The sequence below is a fragment of the Electrona antarctica genome (assembly GCF_951216825.1).
Source record: "Electrona antarctica genome assembly, chromosome: 1".
Classification (NCBI taxonomy): Eukaryota; Metazoa; Chordata; class Actinopteri; order Myctophiformes; family Myctophidae; genus Electrona; species Electrona antarctica.
Window position 1 is genome coordinate 24,367,761 of NC_136806.1, and position 19,757 is coordinate 24,387,517.

Here is a 19,757-nt window from a genome sequence, read left to right on the forward strand (position 1 = left end):
ACTCCCATTGTCATCCTAATGGACCTAGAAAATGTGGATGACATCTGCCTGCTATTTGACCATGTGGAGCAGGCAAGGAAGCTCTTGGGAAAAACTGAGGTTATCACCTACAGTCCTACAACATCCTCAAGAGCCAACAGGACAGAGGCACTTTATAGACCCTTTTTGAGTATACATCATGATAATGTCACGCTGTTATCTGGAGGAAAACTAATGAATATTGGTTTGGAGGCAAACATGAATCACCTTACAATAGTAGAAAAATACTAGTATTGCTTACTTGTACATGTGAATATGTCAGTCAAAATGCAAAAAACTAATAAAAATCAAATACTCTATACTGAACATGTCATCTAGCTGTGTTGTTGGGTTCCGAAATCAAAGGACTAATGGCTCTTAAAATGATGACAGCGCTTGTATGGAGGGCTCTGAATGGCGTGGCCAGTGTGGAATTCTAGCCTCCCTCAACATATCAAGCTCAGCTTCTTCTCTGCAAATGTATACTGATAGTCTACTTAGGGTCTGTTCAAAATATGTCTTTTTGTACAATATCAAGTTCAACTCTAAAAAGAGTGTTGTTATGATCAGTAGATCAAAGGGCGACGAAAAGCTCACCTTTCCCTCTTTCTATTTGGCAGGTGAAGCCCTAGTGTTTAAATACTTGGGGCACATAATCAGGGAAGATCTATGTGATGATGATGATGTGCAGCGCCAGTGCTGTAAGCTATATGGGCAAGCCAGCGTGTGCGTGTGTCATTGGCCCAGCTCTTGTGCACAAACTATGGGGACAGGAGTCAACATGGGGGAAAGAAATCACAAATGAATTACAGAAAGTATATCAGTGGATGGTGAGAAAGAATGGTTTATTTATTTATACACTAATGTAGGCTACATGTGCACTTTGGCTGTTTACCAAAGAAAAATGAATTGCAGTGCAAAAGGCATACTTACAATGCACGGTCCTGGCAGTCCAAGAAATTAAAACCATATCACAATGCATTTTATTTAGTGACCATTGGGTTATTAGTGTTGAAATATTCATCTAATAGTTCTAGTTTTTAGTTTGAGTTAGTTTTACGAGTGCATAAGTGGATTATTATTTAGGAATTGACCAGGTTTAATGTGTATTAAGGTTTTGTTTTTCAGGTATGAGGAAAGCCCTAATTATAGACGCAGGAAAATATAGGATGAAACAAGATTGGACGAATTTAGATTTCCAAGATGTATCTGTAGGCCGAGATAACTGACTGTCTGGCTACACGATACTAGTAGACCTGCTATTTTCGCTATTTGATTTAAGTGGTTAAAAGCTGACAGATTACACATATGCTCTCTAGAATCTCTTCAGGGATCAGAGCAAAGGGTACACTCCCTGTGTGCTCTTTGCTCTCATCCCTGAAGAGTCAAAAGTCACAGTCAGGCACATAAACATGCACAGCCACAGGAACATACATACATACATACTAGCCTATAAAGTGTTCAGGTTTAGTGTTAGCGTTTCAATCCGTAACCTATATGATTTCTGTATCCCATTCATCCTTGATGGCATAATACTCATACAGCTTTCTCAATATCTCTCTCTCTCTCTGTCCTGTGTGTGTGTGTGTGTGTGCGTGTGCGTGTGCGTGTGCGTGTGCGCGTGCGCGTGCGTGCGTGTGTGTGAAATATAAGAAATATAAGACACTGGCTCTGGACAAGAGATAACTCTGTTCTACTTCGTTCTTTCCAAATTAAATGTGGCAAATCAGTATCATGGTGCAATTAGGATTAGGACATTGTTGCATACATAATGTTGAGACTGTGCATGTACAAATGTATGAATAGCCCAAAAACACATACACAACAACAGCGAACTGAGGTCGTATGAAGTCGATTCTACATTCCTATTTATTAATGTGTTTGACAATTGACATACTGTACACCAGCCAACCCATAAGCTACTCTTCATCTTCTGTCATAAACTCTCACTCTTTTACTCCCATGCCCTTTTAATAAATGATTGGAGGACGGACTGTGCAGAAGGCAAACCTTGGCTTGTAGTGCCCAAGCCCCTATATTAGGCGCTTTACTGCCTCTATCTTCATTTTATGGACACATTTACACATTTACGCACACATTTACGCACGCACGCACGCATGCACGCACGCACGCACGCACGCACGCACGCACGCACACACGCACACACGCACACACGCACACACACACACACACACACACACACACACACACACACACACACACACAGTAGATTGTGACCAGGGGGTTATCACTTCTCAGGGACATCTACAAAATTGAATACTACTACGACTTTCAACCTGGTGTCCCTATTTTGGCCAAGGTCATTACTCATTATAGTGGGATTTATTCTTATTTTTTGTCGTCAATTTTAAAAAATAGCATAGCAGATGGGCTAAAGCTACAAAACACTATCAACAAGCATGTGTGCCCTCTTCACAAGGTGCACAAGAAAAACAATCCCTAACCACTTCTCATTTCTAGACCAATAGTCATTGGCCAATAAGGGAACAGAGCCCAAGTGGAGAATATGATCAAATAGTCATTTATTAACACAGAGCATCACAGTAAGATCAACACAGAAGAGCAAGATACCAGTAGCAGTGGTGACTCTACAGCAAAAATGTGAGCAGGACGATAACCACTTAAGCCTGATTTACTGTTGTCTGACAGTGTCGCTCAGCTGATCGGCAAGAAATATTTGATTTCCTTTTTCCCCCCGCCTATAATAGCATGCCCAAAAATAGGGATGCCATGTTGAAAGTGGTTAAGATGGCTTTATAGCATCACCCACTCATGGGCATCAGTCACTACTGTCCCCTATAAAAGCACAGACAGCAGTCCTATAGGGACATAGCTGCCTTTTGTGAGTCTCTACAGTATGTTCTCCAGAGATAGTATAGGCTGGTTGTCAGGTAATTTGCTTGCGTGTTCTAGTCAGTAACATTTGTCTTCCAGTGAGGTCCAAGAGATGGGTTCCTGTCTCGGTCCAGTGGTCTTTGCAAACCTCGTTCATCTTCGGTGTCCAATAATGTACAATACAGTATGCTGTCTGTTGGCCAGGTATAGCTTCATCATCCTCTCCTTTTAGAGGTGACAGTTTGAATATCTTCACAGCAGCATCACAGTCTGACATCTTTTGAACATTTAGAACTGTGGCAACAACTTCACCTGTATTTATAAACTGCACCCTTTAAGCATGTGGGACACTTGCCTTTGTGTCAAGTTTAACATTTATTTAAAACTTTTTCCTTTTCGTTTTTATTGTTGGCCGACTCTGTCAAAATGTTTCACTTGAGTATCTGTTATATGTGTAAGTAAAATGTGACTTTACATATAGATTTTACATAATAAACCTGATACATTAATCCTGACTATAATTCTCTTATTCTGGGGTGTAGTAGAATAACCTAACGTCAAATTTGTTTTCGAAGACTGAAATGTTCAATGAGACGAAAGTGGAACTGAAGAGTTATCCTAAAATAAGCACTACCTGCTCGGACAAAAGCTTACAAATACAGGACACTGGGTAGCAGACTGCAGTGGTTCAGGAGGTAGAGTGGCCATCATGGGAACCGCTTCGTTTCCCAGACTTTGTGTGGAAGTTTCACTGAGCACGACACTGAACCCCTATCTGCTCCCACGACACTGAACCCCTATCTGCTCCCGATGAGCACGACACTGAACCCCTATCTGCTCCCGATGAGCAGGTTGGTGCCTTGCATGGTTGCCTCCACTATCTGTGTCTGTGTGTGAATGTGGAAATATCTAAAGAGTAAAGTCTTAAAAAGACAAAAGAGTGGCCGCACACACTGATTATTGCCGATTATTTATTTGGATGCAGAGTAGAATAGAAACCATTTCGGGAGGTACAACTGCCTTCTTCGGGGTATGATCCGTTGGTTTCTATTCTACTCTGCATCCAAATAAATAATCGGCACTTTGGCTATCAGTGTGTGCGGCCACTCTTTTGTTTTTTTAAGACTTAACTCTTTAGATGTTTCTGCCGTGAGCTGGCACCACTACCAAGACTGGTGTGCGTTTAGCATCCTCCTGCACAGTGAATGTGGAAATATAACACACATTGAAAGCATTTTGGGTAAAGGCTCTGAAGAAATGCAGACCATTATCTTTTTGGAAATGTCTCTATGCTTGAACTGAAGCAAAGTAATAATGGCGACATGTACCACACAAGCCACTATTGACTAAAGTGAAAACAAAAACAACAAGGTTCACAGTGAGACATCTCAGTATAGACGGCTAATAGTCTATCACCATGTTACAAGGACTTTACATCATTGGCAACAACTGCTGGGACTTCATTCCCTGGATAGTCAAAGTTCAAATATAGCCAGGATTTCGATAGTTCACAAAGACTGAGGCGGTATTTATGGGAAGACTGAGGCGGTATGCATGGGCTTTCACCAACGAAAACCGCTGCAGTTGTGAACAACAAAAGAGTGAGACGGTCCCTCTTGCCAACATAATATGCATCTATTTATAAGTTCAAAGCGTATATAGGACGGACAAAAGAACATGGTATTAACACTATTTTCAATAAGGAGAAAGAGCAACTGCATTGAGTCCCACTTGGTCCTTATTTATTAATCAAAGCAGGAATTCCTGCTTTAACCTTCTTTTCCATTTGCCCTCCTTCCTTCTTTACCTTTATTCTTTCTATTGTAAAGTGATTCCCAACCTTTTCCACTCTTCAGGTGACTCCCCATTCTTTGTTTTGTTCAAGAGGCAAGAAATACGTATACAAATTATGCTAGACAAATAAATGAATACATTTTACTTTAAATTATCAACTTAATTTGAATTAGTTGGTACCAATTTATTGTGATGATAAGTGAGACACATTAAGCCATATACGCGGGGACTGGGCCCAAGGTTGGGAACCACCTTTTATGCCATCTGAACTAGCAGCAAGTCTCTTCACAGTGTTCCACTCTTTTACTTGTGTTTGTCCTGATCTCCCTCAAGCCTTTTTTTATTTGGTCCCTGTGCCTCCTTCCCTCTCTTGTGATGCTGCATCCAGCTATGTGAAATCCTTGGAAACAGCCTCTATGAAGTTGGGTGCTGACATGAGGATGGTGAAGGTGCAGATGATCGAAAAGAGGGAGAACCCCACCAGGCACAGCCGGTCAACCACCGCTGCTGCAAACTTCCACTCGCTGCAGATGGCCTCTGCCTCATCCTGATCCCGAAAGCGCTGGGCGATGTACGACACCTCCTCCAAGATCCGCTGGATCTCCGGTGGGGGGATGCTGATTCCCACTGCGGCTCCGACTCCCATGCCAAGGCCTCCGACCCCTCCCCCTCCTCCGGGTGGCTCTGCCTCGTCGGAACTGTAGGCTCGTCCCCCCAGAGCCACACCGGAGTCACTGGAGGGAGGGTAGGGTGGGCTCTCCATGGGGTGGTAGCCACCAAAGTAGAGGCTCATGCCATTGGAGGTTCCGGTGGGGCAGGGTGGGCCTGGCGGCTGGGAGACAGGGACATTGACGATAGGCAAGGTTCTCATTTCAATGGAGCTGGCACTGGAGTGGTGCTGCGGGGGTTGGAACTTGTAGCCAGTCCGCTTGCGCTCATCACCGGGCTTTTTCATGCGGAGGAACCAGGCACACCAGTTCAGGAGGATCACTCGCACCTGAGGGCAGAGAAAGGCCAATGGATCTGCATGCATGTATCTTTTAGGATAATTCATGTTTCGGACAAGTTCCAGATTCAATTGATTGATTGTTTGAAAGCAGTATGGCAGTATAGTAAAAAATAATAATACAAAATATAAACTATGCTAAAAGGACAACACGAAAAGCTTGTTTCCTTTGTGGTCCATTGTATTCAATTAATCATCATGACATACTGTACAAACATACCAGAACAACACTGAAAGCGATATTTTCAGAATACATGTGGCAGGGGCAGGGGGCAGAGGATGCCCCTCACACAGGGCCCCGCACCACCCGTGGAGCTCACTGAGGGAGTGTGTTGATTGCATCTCAAGCTAGAAGGGGATACATTTATCTAAGTCCAATAGAGCGTGGCAGTCCCGCCACCCTTTCATAACTCCATAGACGAGAGCCCCGGAAGAGAATTCCCCATTCATTTTCCCCATAGAGTTTTCAAAAAGTATTTATTTGAAGACGTTTGAAGCCGCGGACAAAGCCAACTGGGCTCGTGACAAATCAGGACAATAAACACAATGTTTTGGGCCGATCAATTAATTAGTAAGAAGAAAAACAAAACAAAAAGTGTTGTACCCTGCCTTTTTTTCTTCTTTCTAAGTATTTGTTCGGACCAACATTTTTGGTTTGTTGTCATAATTTGTCACGATCCGAGCTTACAGGTCTTTAAATAAATACTTTTTGAAACGTCTATGGGAAAAATGCATGGGAAATTCTCTTCTGGGTCCCTTGTCGTTCTGAAAGGGAGCGGGACTGCGATGCTCTATGGGCTCTATATGCACAGCAGCCATATTGGAAAGAGATTGGCTGCTTCCTTACATCCTTCACAGGTTTTTACCAATGATGCTAAGCCAAGGTATCCAGTGCAAGGACCAGACACAACGTCAAATTGGTTGGAATACTCATAGCGAGAAAGACTATACTCAAGCTTTGGATTCATAGAGACGTTCCTACACTGGATGATTGGTACAAGGAGGTAATGACTGTGGTTCCTCTGGAGAAACTGACTTATCTCCTCCGTGATAACATGGAAGGGTTCACGAAGGTATGGGTACCAGTCTTAAATACAGTGGACCCTTCTAGACTGCGCTTCAATGTACCTTATTGAACGGTAGTGAATAACAAAGACTCTGGTGACCTGTAATGTACAATCATGTCAAGACTGTGGTGTACTCGTTTTGTCTTGTTTTTTTGTTTTTGTTTTTATTTAGTTTTTTGTCTGTGCATTGTAATGTCCGTATTGTGGTTGTTTTCCTATGTTGTGTTTAAAAAAGAAATGTGTGGTTCTATATACATTGAATGGCGATTGTTCAGCTGTGAAATTTCAGAGCCTCAATAAAAATACATTGGAAAAAAAAAGAATCATAGGTAACACCTGTGATGGAAGTAAGGAAGGGGCCCATTTTCTGTCCAATCTGGCTGTTGTGCATAGAGTCCATTATATTTTGAGGATAGTCACATTTTTTAAGTCCGTTTTAAATTTTGTTGGGGAATCGAGGAGTTCCGTGGCTGTTGGTGAAGTTGACCGTATATTCACATGGTAGTCATTTTGTTCTTATTTCATAATCAGGGGATGGGATATTTGGTTAGACATACCATTGGTCCGATATCTCAAACCCTCACCCTAACCCTAACCTCCCACGGGTCAGCACACCTAAACCTAACCTTAACCCTCTCCCAACCCTTAACGCACCCCTAACCAACCTTAATCCAGTCGTCTTAACGCACGCCTCACCAACCTTAATCCGGTCGTTTTAACGCACCCCTCATACCAACCTTAATCCAATCGGACCAAGGATGCCTCCCATATTTCTCAGAGTATGAACTAAGAACAAAATGGCTGCCAGTCATGCTACTCACCCATTTTGGCATCTTGCCTCCCTGAGGGTCGTGATGGTGAAACTGCAGCACGATAACAGTCACCACGACTGACATTCCAACAATCATCATTGTGCTGGCAAAGTACTGGGCTACAAAGACACAAACCAGTATCTATATAATTCCACATTTACACATGGGTAATGGACTCAGTTTCATGCAACGGATGTCATGCTATGTGCAAAGTACCCGTTTCACCCTAAGTTATTCAAATTGCCCATGAGGATGTTTAATTTAAAGCTTGTACTTGGTAAATACTAAATATTTTAAATTGCTAAATTAAATAGATTTCACCTCTCATATGAAAGAAAAGCAAACTTCCAAAACATAGCCAAAAAAAAGATAATCTTCTGTACAAATTCACTGCAAAAACACATTGTGAGCTTGTAGATCGTCTATTTTTGATATCCATGGTATGATGGTAACATTAGGGCTTAAGTGGTTAAACCACAACAACAAATATCTGAGCTGTTTATGGTTGTGAAGGGCACACTTGTATGATGTATGAACCATAGACTGTAAAGGTATGAACCCAGGGGAGAAGGGCTGTAGGGGAGGAAGGAGAGCATAAAATGAATCCACAGACATAGACTAGAGTCACTTGACGCTAGAGCAAGGCAAACCCGGCCCCCAGATCTCTTATCGAGCTAGGGGCAGGAGGGACAACAACAGTTAACATCAGGATCAACGTTCACTTATGTCAAGGACAGTGGGGAAAGGGAAACACATCCTAATTTAAAGACCTGGTGAAATGAAAAATACACACACTTTTAGAGCATAACCGTGGTCATAATATGGACATACCGTACCTAACAATAGATGCACAAAAAGTATGTATTTTCCTACTGTGTGGAGGTGTATGGTAATACATATAAACAAATTCAATCTCCATCATTCAAAAAGGAGCCATAATTATTGTAAACAAAGACACCCACTCTAAATGAAAATCACACAAATCTAAAAACCTAAAGAAATTTACAATTTAAAGCAAAAAAGATTGAAAATCATAATAATAACGTTTATTACCCAATAACAAAATCTAAATAAACAATATTAGCTAGTTGGATTCAACCTTGCAGTTTGGTGATGCAAACCGATTGCAAATTTGCAATGTTATCATTTGATGACAGTGGACTTTTAGAGCTACAGTCTGGCAGGGAATTTTCTCCCCCCCCCCCCCCCCCTCCAATTCTTTATGCCCTCACTTTCTTTGGGCTATTACTCTGCTTCTGGTTACATCAAAACTCACTAGATCCACTCCTGTAGTATGTGTATAACATAAATGGCCTGTACGGTAATTCAACATTTGCAAGAACTTCTGAGTATCTAATGAATACAAAACAAGGGAGACCTTTTTACCCATTGCCAGGATCCAAACACCCAGCTCCTTCATAATGGTCATTAATCTGCACCAATAGAGAGTGCTGTTTAAAAATAAAACTGACAATGCTTAGATCAGACTGCATGATAATGGCTAAAATTAGGAACACATCACAGCACTGACATCATGGGAGTTACGATCCAGCACTTTAAAAAGACATTCCTGCCCCCTCCTGTCTACATCCTTACACTATTATCACTATTATTCCCTTTTTATCTACGTTGTATAATACTCTTTATTTTGCTCTTTGTTCTCTCTCCCTGTAAGCCGTAGTCTACACACTTTGGTTAGGTCACGAGCACACATACTGTACTGTACTGTACTGTACTGTAGCCTACCGGCCATCAACCACACTTTGGTTAGGTCACAAGCACACGTACTGTACATACTGTACTGTAGCCTACCGGCCATCAACCACACTTTGGTTAGGTCACGAGCACACATACTGTACTGTAGCCTACCGGCCATCAACCACACTTTGGTTAGGTCACGAGCACACGAGTACTGTACTGTAGCCTACCGGCCATCAACCACACTTTGGTTAGGTCACGAGCACACATACTGTACTGTAGCCTACCGCTACCGGCCATCAACCACACTTTGGTTAGGTCACGAGCACACATACTGTACTGTAGCCTACCGCTACCGGCCATCAACCACACTTTGGTTAGGTCACGAGCACACATACTGTACTGTAGCCTACCGGCCATCAACCACACTTTGGTTAGGTCACGAGCACACGTACTGTACTGTAGCCTACCGGCCATCAACCACACTTTTGTTCAGGAATGACGCAGAGGGGAGGAAGGATGAATTGGGAAGTTGAAATTAAATCAGTGTTGTCAAACATATCCTATCTAAATTAAAATAATTGAATTAAATGAACACAATCTGTTAAGTCAGCCTGTGACTCAAGACATGTGATGATGAATCGCACACTGTCTGCTTCAAGTGGGAGTAAATCATTACATTTATATCACTTTACAGCTGTAGCTCTCTATAAAGTGATATATATATTTTATAATGATATGACATGCTTTACAGTATCTCATCAACCAATCCACAATATCTTGGAAGCCTCTTGTCAGACTTGCCCATATAGCTCTTCATCACTTTCTCTTTCTCTTCCTCTCTCTGTCTTTGGTTCCAACCATCTATCCCTCATTCTTTCCTCATCTGTTGCTCTCTTCCTTTCCCTGCGGGGAGTCTCCACTTTTCAGGACCTACTATATTAACGCTGTTGACAGTTTTAGTTCAGGCCTCACAATTTGCTCCCTATGCCATTTGGGGGAATTGAGACCAATGTACAGCCAGCTTTCTTCAAGGTTTGATGTAAGGCATTATTAGGCATAATATGATTCCTGAGAGAGACAGAAAATAAGTCGTTGTATTAGCTGGTCGGTGAAAACTGTATTAGCCTATATGCAGATTGAATTTTGCTGTTGCTGCACAGCTGTCTTAATAGAAATTACATCATGCTCAACACACTCACACAATACTCCATATCCCAACTTTTTATGTTTTTGAGCGGTGCCTAACCGCTCCATTACGTAGCAATATGTATGTATGTATGTCTGTCCCTGTGTCTGTCCCTGTGTCCGAACACAAAAAGCTGCAACACGGTAACTCTGTCATTTCTCGACCCTTTCGGACGTGCAAAGGCTCGGCGGGAACCGGACCGGCACCCTGGGCGCGTTCCTGGGTGCGTTTGGATGTTTCTGTAAATGAATGCCCTATACTTCGTCATGGTATCACACAAAAGTAGAAAAAATAGCCGATCAACAAGCTCACAACACAATTGCTTGTTTTTAAGTGACATTTAAGTAACATTTTAAAGTGAATTTGAATACAGTATACAGTCGGATACATCACGCATACATCAGGATAGGATAACGCACCTATTAATGGAACAGAGTCAGAGGTGGCTGGCATGATCTCAGCAACTAGAAGCATGAAGACAGTCAGTGAGAGGAGCACCGTGATACCTAGAGAGAGAGAGAGAGAGAGAGAGAGAGAGAGAGAGAGAGAGAGAGAAGATGGGGACAGACAGACAGACAGACAGACAGACAGACAGACAGACAGACAGACAGACAGACAGACAGACAGACAGACAGACAGACAGACAGACAGACAGACAGACAGACAGACAGACAGAAAGACAGACAGACAGACAGTACATGAGTTGTACAGTATGAATTCCTACGACCATTTTCTCTCAGCCATTTTACGTTTTCAAGTGCTAAAGAACCTTTGGAACATTGCATTTTGATTACAAAGTGCAACATTTTAATCTCCTCTTGAAATTATTTTTGGATAAAGTGACATATATGAAGTGCTAGCCTGTGACCAGTTAGGTTGTTAGGCCCAAATCCAATTTCCCATCCAGATTGGAGTCTGATTGGTTTTGAATGTATTCAAATCTGACTTGCTGTTCAGACTGCATTAGAGGCACTGTGAGACATGCAATTTCAAATCACAACTGTGCACAGTTAGGTCAGTTAGATAAGAAGAGTTGGAAAAACTATAAAATTAAGATTTTTAGATGCATCTATTCATAGCCATAATCACAGGCCCAAGATCATTCAAAACGTGATGTCTTGTTTCCCAATTAATAGCTATTAATAGAGCATCATCAATAGAGCAACATCAATATCGCTACAGGGCGCTAAATCCACGGGTTTGTGTACTTTTTTATTTGTATTATAATCCCCATAGGAGGATCTTAGATCGCCTCATATAAGAAATGTGTTTGAAAAATAAACTAATCATCCCGGCCGTTTCACTCATGGATATGAAGAATCAACGGACTGTGAGAAAACGCTAATGTTACTCCTGCCAAATTAGTTACATTTTGGCTAGAAACAGACTGTATCAAATATGATTGACTAACTGTCGGTAAACGATACAGAGACACCTCCCCAACAAAATTATAACCCATTAAGACCGGGAAAGCATCTGTGTCATTTCAGATTCTGGCGTTGGCTATTCAAAAATAGCAGATGTGCAATAAGCTCAGCTTGTACAGTTGGAGGCCATCGATATTGTCCTTTTCTTTTTGCTGAGGTTTGCGTGATCTGCGCAAAAGGACAGTTAACCCATTTTGGGCGGGAACCCCTTTTGGTGTTTTAAACATTGTTATAATTTAGCTATTGAAAAATAGCAGATCTACAAGCTCATAGCGCGCCACCGAGTGGCGCGCTATGAGCTTGTAGGTCTGCTATTTTTGAAAAATCGTGAAAATATTTATTTCAGAAAACTGGAGGATTTAGAAGGATTTTTTAAAATTTTGAGGTCAGGCCTAAATGGGTCAAATGATAAGGGACAATATCGGTGGCACCCAACTGTACATCTGCTATATTTTTGAGAGCTACCAGTTCAGAAGGCATTTTGTGGAATCGGGCCTCGGGTCTTAAAATCCGGCGTCTCTCACCCAGCGAGATCTTCTCTCCCGAGTCTGCGGGCAGCAGGAAGACGAGCAGGGCGAGGCCAGAGATGAGCACGCAGGGGATGAGCAGGTTGAGGCCGTAGTAGAGGGTCCTGCGCCGCATGGTCACCGTGAAGGTCACGTCGGGGTAGGGCTCCTTACAGCACTCGTAGTACAGCTCGTTGCGCTTGCCTGGCACACCTGGCACAATGCATGGGCACACACACACACAGCAGTGTAAAGTAACAACGTGCATTTACCCTTGGGTAAACGTTTGAGGTATTTTATTTTATTTTGCTGTGTTTCCACTTTTACTTCTAGCTAGCTCTACTATACATCTCAGAGGCAAACGGTATACTTTTTTAATTTTACTTATTTGAAAACATTAGTTGCTAGTTACTTTACAAAACATACATTAACCACTTCAACCCTATATACATTTCAGCCATATGAAAATAGCCGATCTACAAGCTCACAATGGATGTGACGCATTGTGAGCTTGCTGCTACTTTCAAAGGATTCTTTTTATACATCTTGTGCATATGAGAACTTGTGAAATGGAAATGACAACTTTCTACTTTTGATACTTTAAGTATGTTTTGATATCATTACTTTTGTACTTTTACTCGTCGTAACAGAGTATTTACATTGCAGTATTGATACTTAAGTAAAACATTTGAATATACTTTTGTTTTCCTCCACTATGGGTCCATGAATATACACATCCACATCAACACACTGTCACAGTGTCTGTAAAGCATTACGGTGACTACTTGAGGTCAGGCTTCAAGAACTCTTAGATCACACTGAGACATGTTGCTACGAAGGCAGTGTTGGAAAAAAGTACTCACATTTTGTTTGTTAAGGTCAGTGGTTCCCAAACTGGGGGTCCACAAATTATTTTGGGTGGTCCCCAGATGATTAGCTTAATGTGCAACATTGTTTTTTCAGTCAACAGTAAACAAACCAACATGCTGTACAATATAAGCAGGGACGGATTAACCCCCACGAGGGCCCCTGGGCCGATATTTCCTGGGGACCCCGAATATGTGGGGGGGGGGGGGGGGAGCTCCAGAGTCCAGACCCCCAGGAACGCGCCCAGGGGGCGTTCCGTTGTGCCGCCCCACGTCCGAAACGGTTGAGAAATGACAGAGTTACCGTGTGCCGGTCCCTCTACTGTACCCTCTACTGTACTGTACTGTCACTGTCACTGTCACTGTCACTGTCACTGTACTGTACTGTACTGTACTGTACTGTACTGTACTGTACTGTACTGTACTGTACTGTACTGTACTGGCACACCCGAAATCATCATATATACAGTTGTGTGTGTGTTTGTGTGTGTGTTAGGTTGCGCACAGGTGGTGAAAAACAACCATGCTGTTTTCGTGCTCATATACCCAGCCAGCCAGCCACCCACCCACCCACACACATAACTCCGTAAGGGAGTGGTTGCACCACTCAAAAATAGCAGATCTACAAGCTTGCAACATGTCACTAAGTGAGTAAATGTACTTTCCACCGATCCTACAGGGGCCCATTTCAGAAATGTCTTGGTAAACAGGTGTCCAACCACTTTACTTGGTTTTCTTGGTTAAAAGCATTATGACGAGCAGTCAGCACCCTTGCATTGACGAAGGTTTACTGTGAGGCCTGACTTCATCATCATAAATGGTAAATGGTGCATTTATATAGCACCTTTCTCCATAGTGCTATACATCACCGATTCATAAACCCATGGAGGAAGCACCCATTCGGAGCAGGGGTTCATTGTCTTGCTCAAGGACAGTTTGACACTAACGCACTGACTGAACCCACCAAATAAGCGTCGCACGTGTGCTTCATTGTGCGCGCAGATTTACACGCGAAATCTGGTCCAGTCATCCTATACTCAATGCATTTCAATGATAAATGAGACACCTTTTTCCACCGCCAAAGAGTGGGGAGAAAAAACGTAACATGCTGGAGTGGAGGGTCCATGTGTCGCCAGTGGAGGGTCCATGTGTGGCCAGTGGAGGGTCCATGTGTCGCCAGTGGAGGGTCCATGTGTCGCCAGTGGAGGGTCCATGTGTCGCCAGTGGAGGGTCCATGTGTCGCCAGTGGAGGGTCCATGTGTCGCCAGGGAGAACAGCTGCTTGGAGCCTGGTGGGTTTCATGCTCACGCCAGGATGAGCCGGGGATCAAAGTGGGAACCTTCAGATTCCCAAGCTGCCGCTTTCCATCCTGCCCACCCTGACGCCCCTTGTGTCATAAACACCTTTCCATCCTGCCCACCCTGACGCCCCTTGTGTCATAAACACCTTTCCATCCTGCCCACCCTGACGCCCCTTGTGTCATAAACACCTTTACATCCTGCCCACCCTGACGCCCCTTGTGTCATAAACACCTTTCCATCCTGCCCACCCTGACGCCCCTTGTGTCATAAACACCTTTACATCCTGCCCACCCTGACGCCCCTTGTGTCATAAACACCTTTCCATCCTGCCCACCCTGACGCCCCTTGTGTCATAAACACCTTTACATCCTGCCCACCCTGACGCCCCTTGTGTCATAAACACCTTTCCATCCTGCCCACCCTGACGCCCCTTGTGTCATAAACACCTTTACATCCTGCCCACCCTGACGCCCCTTGTGTCATAAACACCTTTACATCCTGCCCACCCTGACGCCCCTTGTGTCATAAACACCTTTACATCCTGCCCACCCTGACGCCCCTTGTGTCATAAACACCTTTACATCCTGCCCACCCTGACGCCCCTTGTGTCATAAACACCTTTACATCCTGCCCACCCTGACGCCCCTTGTGTCATGAACACCTTTACATCCTGCCCACCCTGACGCCCCTTGTGTCATAAACACCTTTCCATCCTGCCCACCCTGACGCCCCTTGTGTCATAAACACCTTTCCATCCTGCCCACCCTGACGCCCCTTGTGTCATAAACACCTTTCCATCCTGCCCACCCTGACGCCCCTTGTGTCATAAACACCTTTACATCCTGCCCACCCTGACGCCCCTTGTGTCATAAACACCTTTCCATCCTGCCCACCCTGACGCCCCTTGTGTCATAAACACCTTTACATCCTGCCCACCCTGACGCCCCTTGTGTCATAAACACCAAACACACACTGCTCTGCATGGTGACTCATATGGCCTGGCTGCATCCCTGCCTCTGTGTCAAACTTTCCTACTGCATACCATCTGGGCCTGCCTGGCACCCATCCCCAGGGACCATGTGACCCTGCTGTGCTGCTCTGTCCCAGCTGCAACACTCCTCCTCTCTCCTTCCATCGACATCTTTTCCATCTGTTGAATCTGATTAATTCATTTAATTTCAATATGGAGACATATGGGAAGTCAGCAAAGCCAACAGTATCCCATTCCCTGCACAGTGTACTGTATGCCATTATGACAAGTCATTTTCAAAGTGAACGTGGAGTCACGTATAGTCACATCTCTCGCTCTCTCTCTCTCTCTCCGGAGAGGATGGTGGAACGGGCCTCATTAATCAAGCAAACTGGGAACACATTTTGTACAGACTGTGGCGTTAATGTGCCTTGTCATATCGCTTTACAGTTTAGTAATGAGTTTTGTAATAATCATTATTTTCCAATATTGTTAAATGTTCTGAATGCCAGAAAACACTTACTGCATAATTCCAGTGATGAAGCTCAATGAAATAATTAGTGTTAGGGTTAAGTACTGACTTACTTCTGCTCTACAGCTACAAAGAGAATTGCATCGGAAAGTTCAAAATTTCTCTCATATGATGCAGCATGTCAGTCAGAACAACTGTGTGAAAGCTTATGACTCTCACTCCGCTACATTGCAAATGGAATTTCTAATGGCACTACATTTCTAGAAACGGACTGGGAACCAAAATGTCACACCGCGACGCAGTTTCACTGTTTCTTTCGTAATTTGTTCTTTCGAATAGTACCACTGCTTTTCCAATCTTCTGTAATGCTAGAATGAGGCTCTCTTACCCACAAGGTCCCATTCTCCATTGGGTATGTAGGTGGATGTGTCCACATCAAGCATTTGAAGGTCCAGCAGCCAGCCATTGTGGGTCCAGGAACCAAACTTCAGGTCACACTTCTGTATATCGAAGGGGAACCAGCGCACGTCGATGTAGCAGGTGCTCTTCAGAATGCCAGGGGGGATGTACTGACAGTAGCCTGATGCGTTCACCAACACGTTGGTGTGGAAGGTGGCATCGAAGCGCTCGTCGGCACTAGAGAGATAGGGAGACATGTGAACATGGAATTATATTATAACGATGAAGCTACAGTATACTGTAGTGTGCATCCCAGAAATACTGCAGCATCCGGTGCAGAGCCACAATTGGCCGTGGTCTTTGGGCTGAACATACCAGACCACCCGGGTTCCTTAATATTAGATGGACAGCCCATGTTTGCCAAATTACTTCAAAGCACTCAATTTACCCTGATTATGGATAAATAAAATAAAAGAATATGTCAAGCATATTAGCCTACAATAAATATATAAAGACCTATCTATGATGGAAATTCACCAAATGGCATTAATATCAACCACATACTTGATTGATTGATTGATTGATTGATTGATTGATTGATTGATTGATTGAATTAATGAATACATGTACTTTATTAACACGATTGTTAACAGCACAGGCTGTACAGTCAAAGGTTATTCTAAAAGCATAACACCAAAAAACGCAGGTGGCCAATGGGGTTTCCATTGTGGTCTATTGTACTCAATTCATCAGTAATATGTATAATACATAACACAAGGCAGTAACTGAAATCAAATATCATGTCATGGTCACGGCCTCAGTCCCTCCCTGTTAGTCCATGATTTGCCTCTGCCCCTATGCCCTGCCTTAATTCCCCTCAGCCAATCTACTCTCCCGCGTTTATTGTCTCCACCAGGCCGAAGGCATGTAACCTGACTCCGCCAGATGGGGCAGCAGAGAGTACACTGGGTTCCCCCCTCCTGCTCCCATCTGGGAACTCTCAGGAAGACACAAAACGGCCTGGCCAATCAGCAGCAGCTAGAAGCTAGAAGCTGCTGCTATAAGCTGCTAGAAGCTGCTGCTGATTGGCCAGATGGGAGCAGAAGGGGGGAACCCAGTGTACTCTCTGCTGCCCCATCTGGCGGAGTCAGGTTAGAAGGCATGGGGAGAGAGTATGTTTTGCACTCCGTCCGTCCGTCCGTGTGTCCGTGTGTGTGTGTGTGTGTGTGTGTGTGTGTGTGTCCGTCCTTCCGTCTGTGAACAGCTAATCTCTGGCACTGTTAACCCGGTCGATGCCAAATTTTGCACACACACTCCCTGGATGTCAACGATGAACCTCTGCCCCAAGATTTTGTCCAAACATCACGCAAATTGGTACACAGTCTCTCTAGAGCCATTCAACGAAACGTCTTTCAGATTTCTCAGACTCCATCCTGATTGGCTAAGATTGGCTTCCAAAGTTCGCAGGAGTGCTCAGTTTCAAACAAAATGCTGCAAATCCTGAACACATTGTGTTCACTAGGCCGAGGAAGAAATGCCACATGAAAATTTTCAACTCAGCCTCATGGTGGCGCTATAACTAGCTGAAAAGTGTTTTACCTCTAACTGCACGGATCTGTGGATAACTTTGTATGCCAACTTCCTAGAGGCCAAGGAAAAACCTTTGCCTGGAGTTTTTCACATCTGCTCTTTATAGCGCCACCAGGAGGCCGACATATGTAAAACACATTTTCTAATATTACTCCTTCAGATTTTATCCAAATTTCCCGCAAATCGGTACACATGCTCTCCATAGTCATGTGATCAAGACGGGTTTGTTTGATTTCTCATAATCCACCCTCATTGTATGGCTTCTAAACTTTTCAGGAGTAGCCCGCTTTGTACCCGTTTTGTTCAAATCGCCACAACTACTCAACGCAGCGTCCGATTGTGGTGAAACTGTGCATGCATATTCCCACTAGGCTTTGGAAGAAATGTCACTTGACAGTTTTCAAATCAGCCTCATGGTGGCGCTACAACAGGCCAAGCCACATCACACACACACACACACACACACACACACACACGTTTATATTGCTCCTAAACATTTTGCCAAACATCGATACACACACACTCCTATCCTCCTGGTGGAGACCTGTGCCCAGAGGGGCACTTTTTCTAGTTTGATTTTGAGTTTGGGTTCCTGCCAGTTCCTGACACATACATTTATTTTAAATAAATAAGCAGACTGTTCTCACAAAAGTTAAGATCTTCATTCTGTGCTGGAAATTTGGTTTCCTGCGATTTATGGATCCAAAAGCTGTCAGGTTGATTTAACAGTTTTAGAAAGTTGCCCTTTCTTGTTGAGATGGGGATATGGAGACAAATAGCCCATGGCCAAACACAATACATCCTGTAACCAAAGAAAAGTCCTCTCTCTAAGCTATGGATATATAGATCATGTTCCCATCTCAACAAGAAAGCTCAATTATCTGAAAGAGTTGAATCAGCCTGAGAACTTTCTGATCAATAAATTGCAGGTAAAAAAATGTCCAGGTCGAAGTGTCACAGTGAGACAAGTGATGGACCAAATGCAGAACCAAAAGCAGGCAGGCAGGCAGATAAAGTTGAAGGGTGATTTATTCACAACTGGACAGGACATACAAGGGCTGGACACACCATAACATAAACTATAATCTGACAAGGGAACACTGAACACTGGGAGGTATACAGTAAATAGACAAAGACTAACTAGACACAGGTGCAACGTAACTACAATCAACACATGATTGTCTGACACTAAACAGGTTACAGGACACAGGTGAATTACAATGCAGACTGGTGAGGCAAGGCAGGTATCAACAAATGGAGCAGACAGGAAACACTAGGAACACAACTACACAATAAGAGTACACAGATATATATAGATCATGACAGATTGACAGTACAGTTTGTGACACGAAGGAAGATCTCAACTTTTTAGTTTATCTGTTCGACCTTGAACATGCTTTGTAGTTGATTATGTTCGTCTACAGCAGCGGTTCCCAAACCTTTTTGGCCATGCACCCCCTGTTACCTCCCGACCTAGCTGATGCACCCCCCCCATATGGAAATATAAATTGCATAAGCTATATAGACATATATTTCCACATATATGCACATATTTTATCCACATATATATGCACATAATGAACCTGAATATGGCATAATATATGCAGCATAGGCTATATATACCCATAGCACCACCATTAGACTTTTCATGTCGCGCACCCCCTAGAAGGCGCTCGTGCACCACAAGGGGTGCTCGCACCACAGCACCCCCTAGAAGGTGCTCGTGCACCACAAGGGGTGCTCGCACCACAGCACCCCCTAGAAGGCGCTCGTGCACCACAAGGGG

At 43.6% G+C, this 19,757-nt stretch overlaps 1 protein-coding gene across 1 annotated transcript in view; it reads right to left on the reverse strand.

Annotated features, from left to right (window-relative positions):
• Positions 1–4,064: 4,064 nt before the first annotated feature.
• Positions 4,065–19,757, reverse strand: part of LOC306928609 (neuronal acetylcholine receptor subunit alpha-7-like) — a 76,161-nt gene continuing 60,468 nt past the window's right edge. Inside the window, exons 6-10 of the mRNA XM_079508847.1 lie at positions 16,371–16,618; positions 12,392–12,586; positions 10,860–10,946; positions 7,563–7,672; positions 4,065–5,665 (exon numbers count right to left, since the gene is read on the reverse strand). Of these exons, the coding sequence (XP_079364973.1) occupies positions 5,057–5,665; positions 7,563–7,672; positions 10,860–10,946; positions 12,392–12,586; positions 16,371–16,618 (1,249 nt within the window). The 3' untranslated portion in view covers positions 4,065–5,056. The remainder of the gene's footprint in view (positions 5,666–7,562; positions 7,673–10,859; positions 10,947–12,391; positions 12,587–16,370; positions 16,619–19,757) is intronic.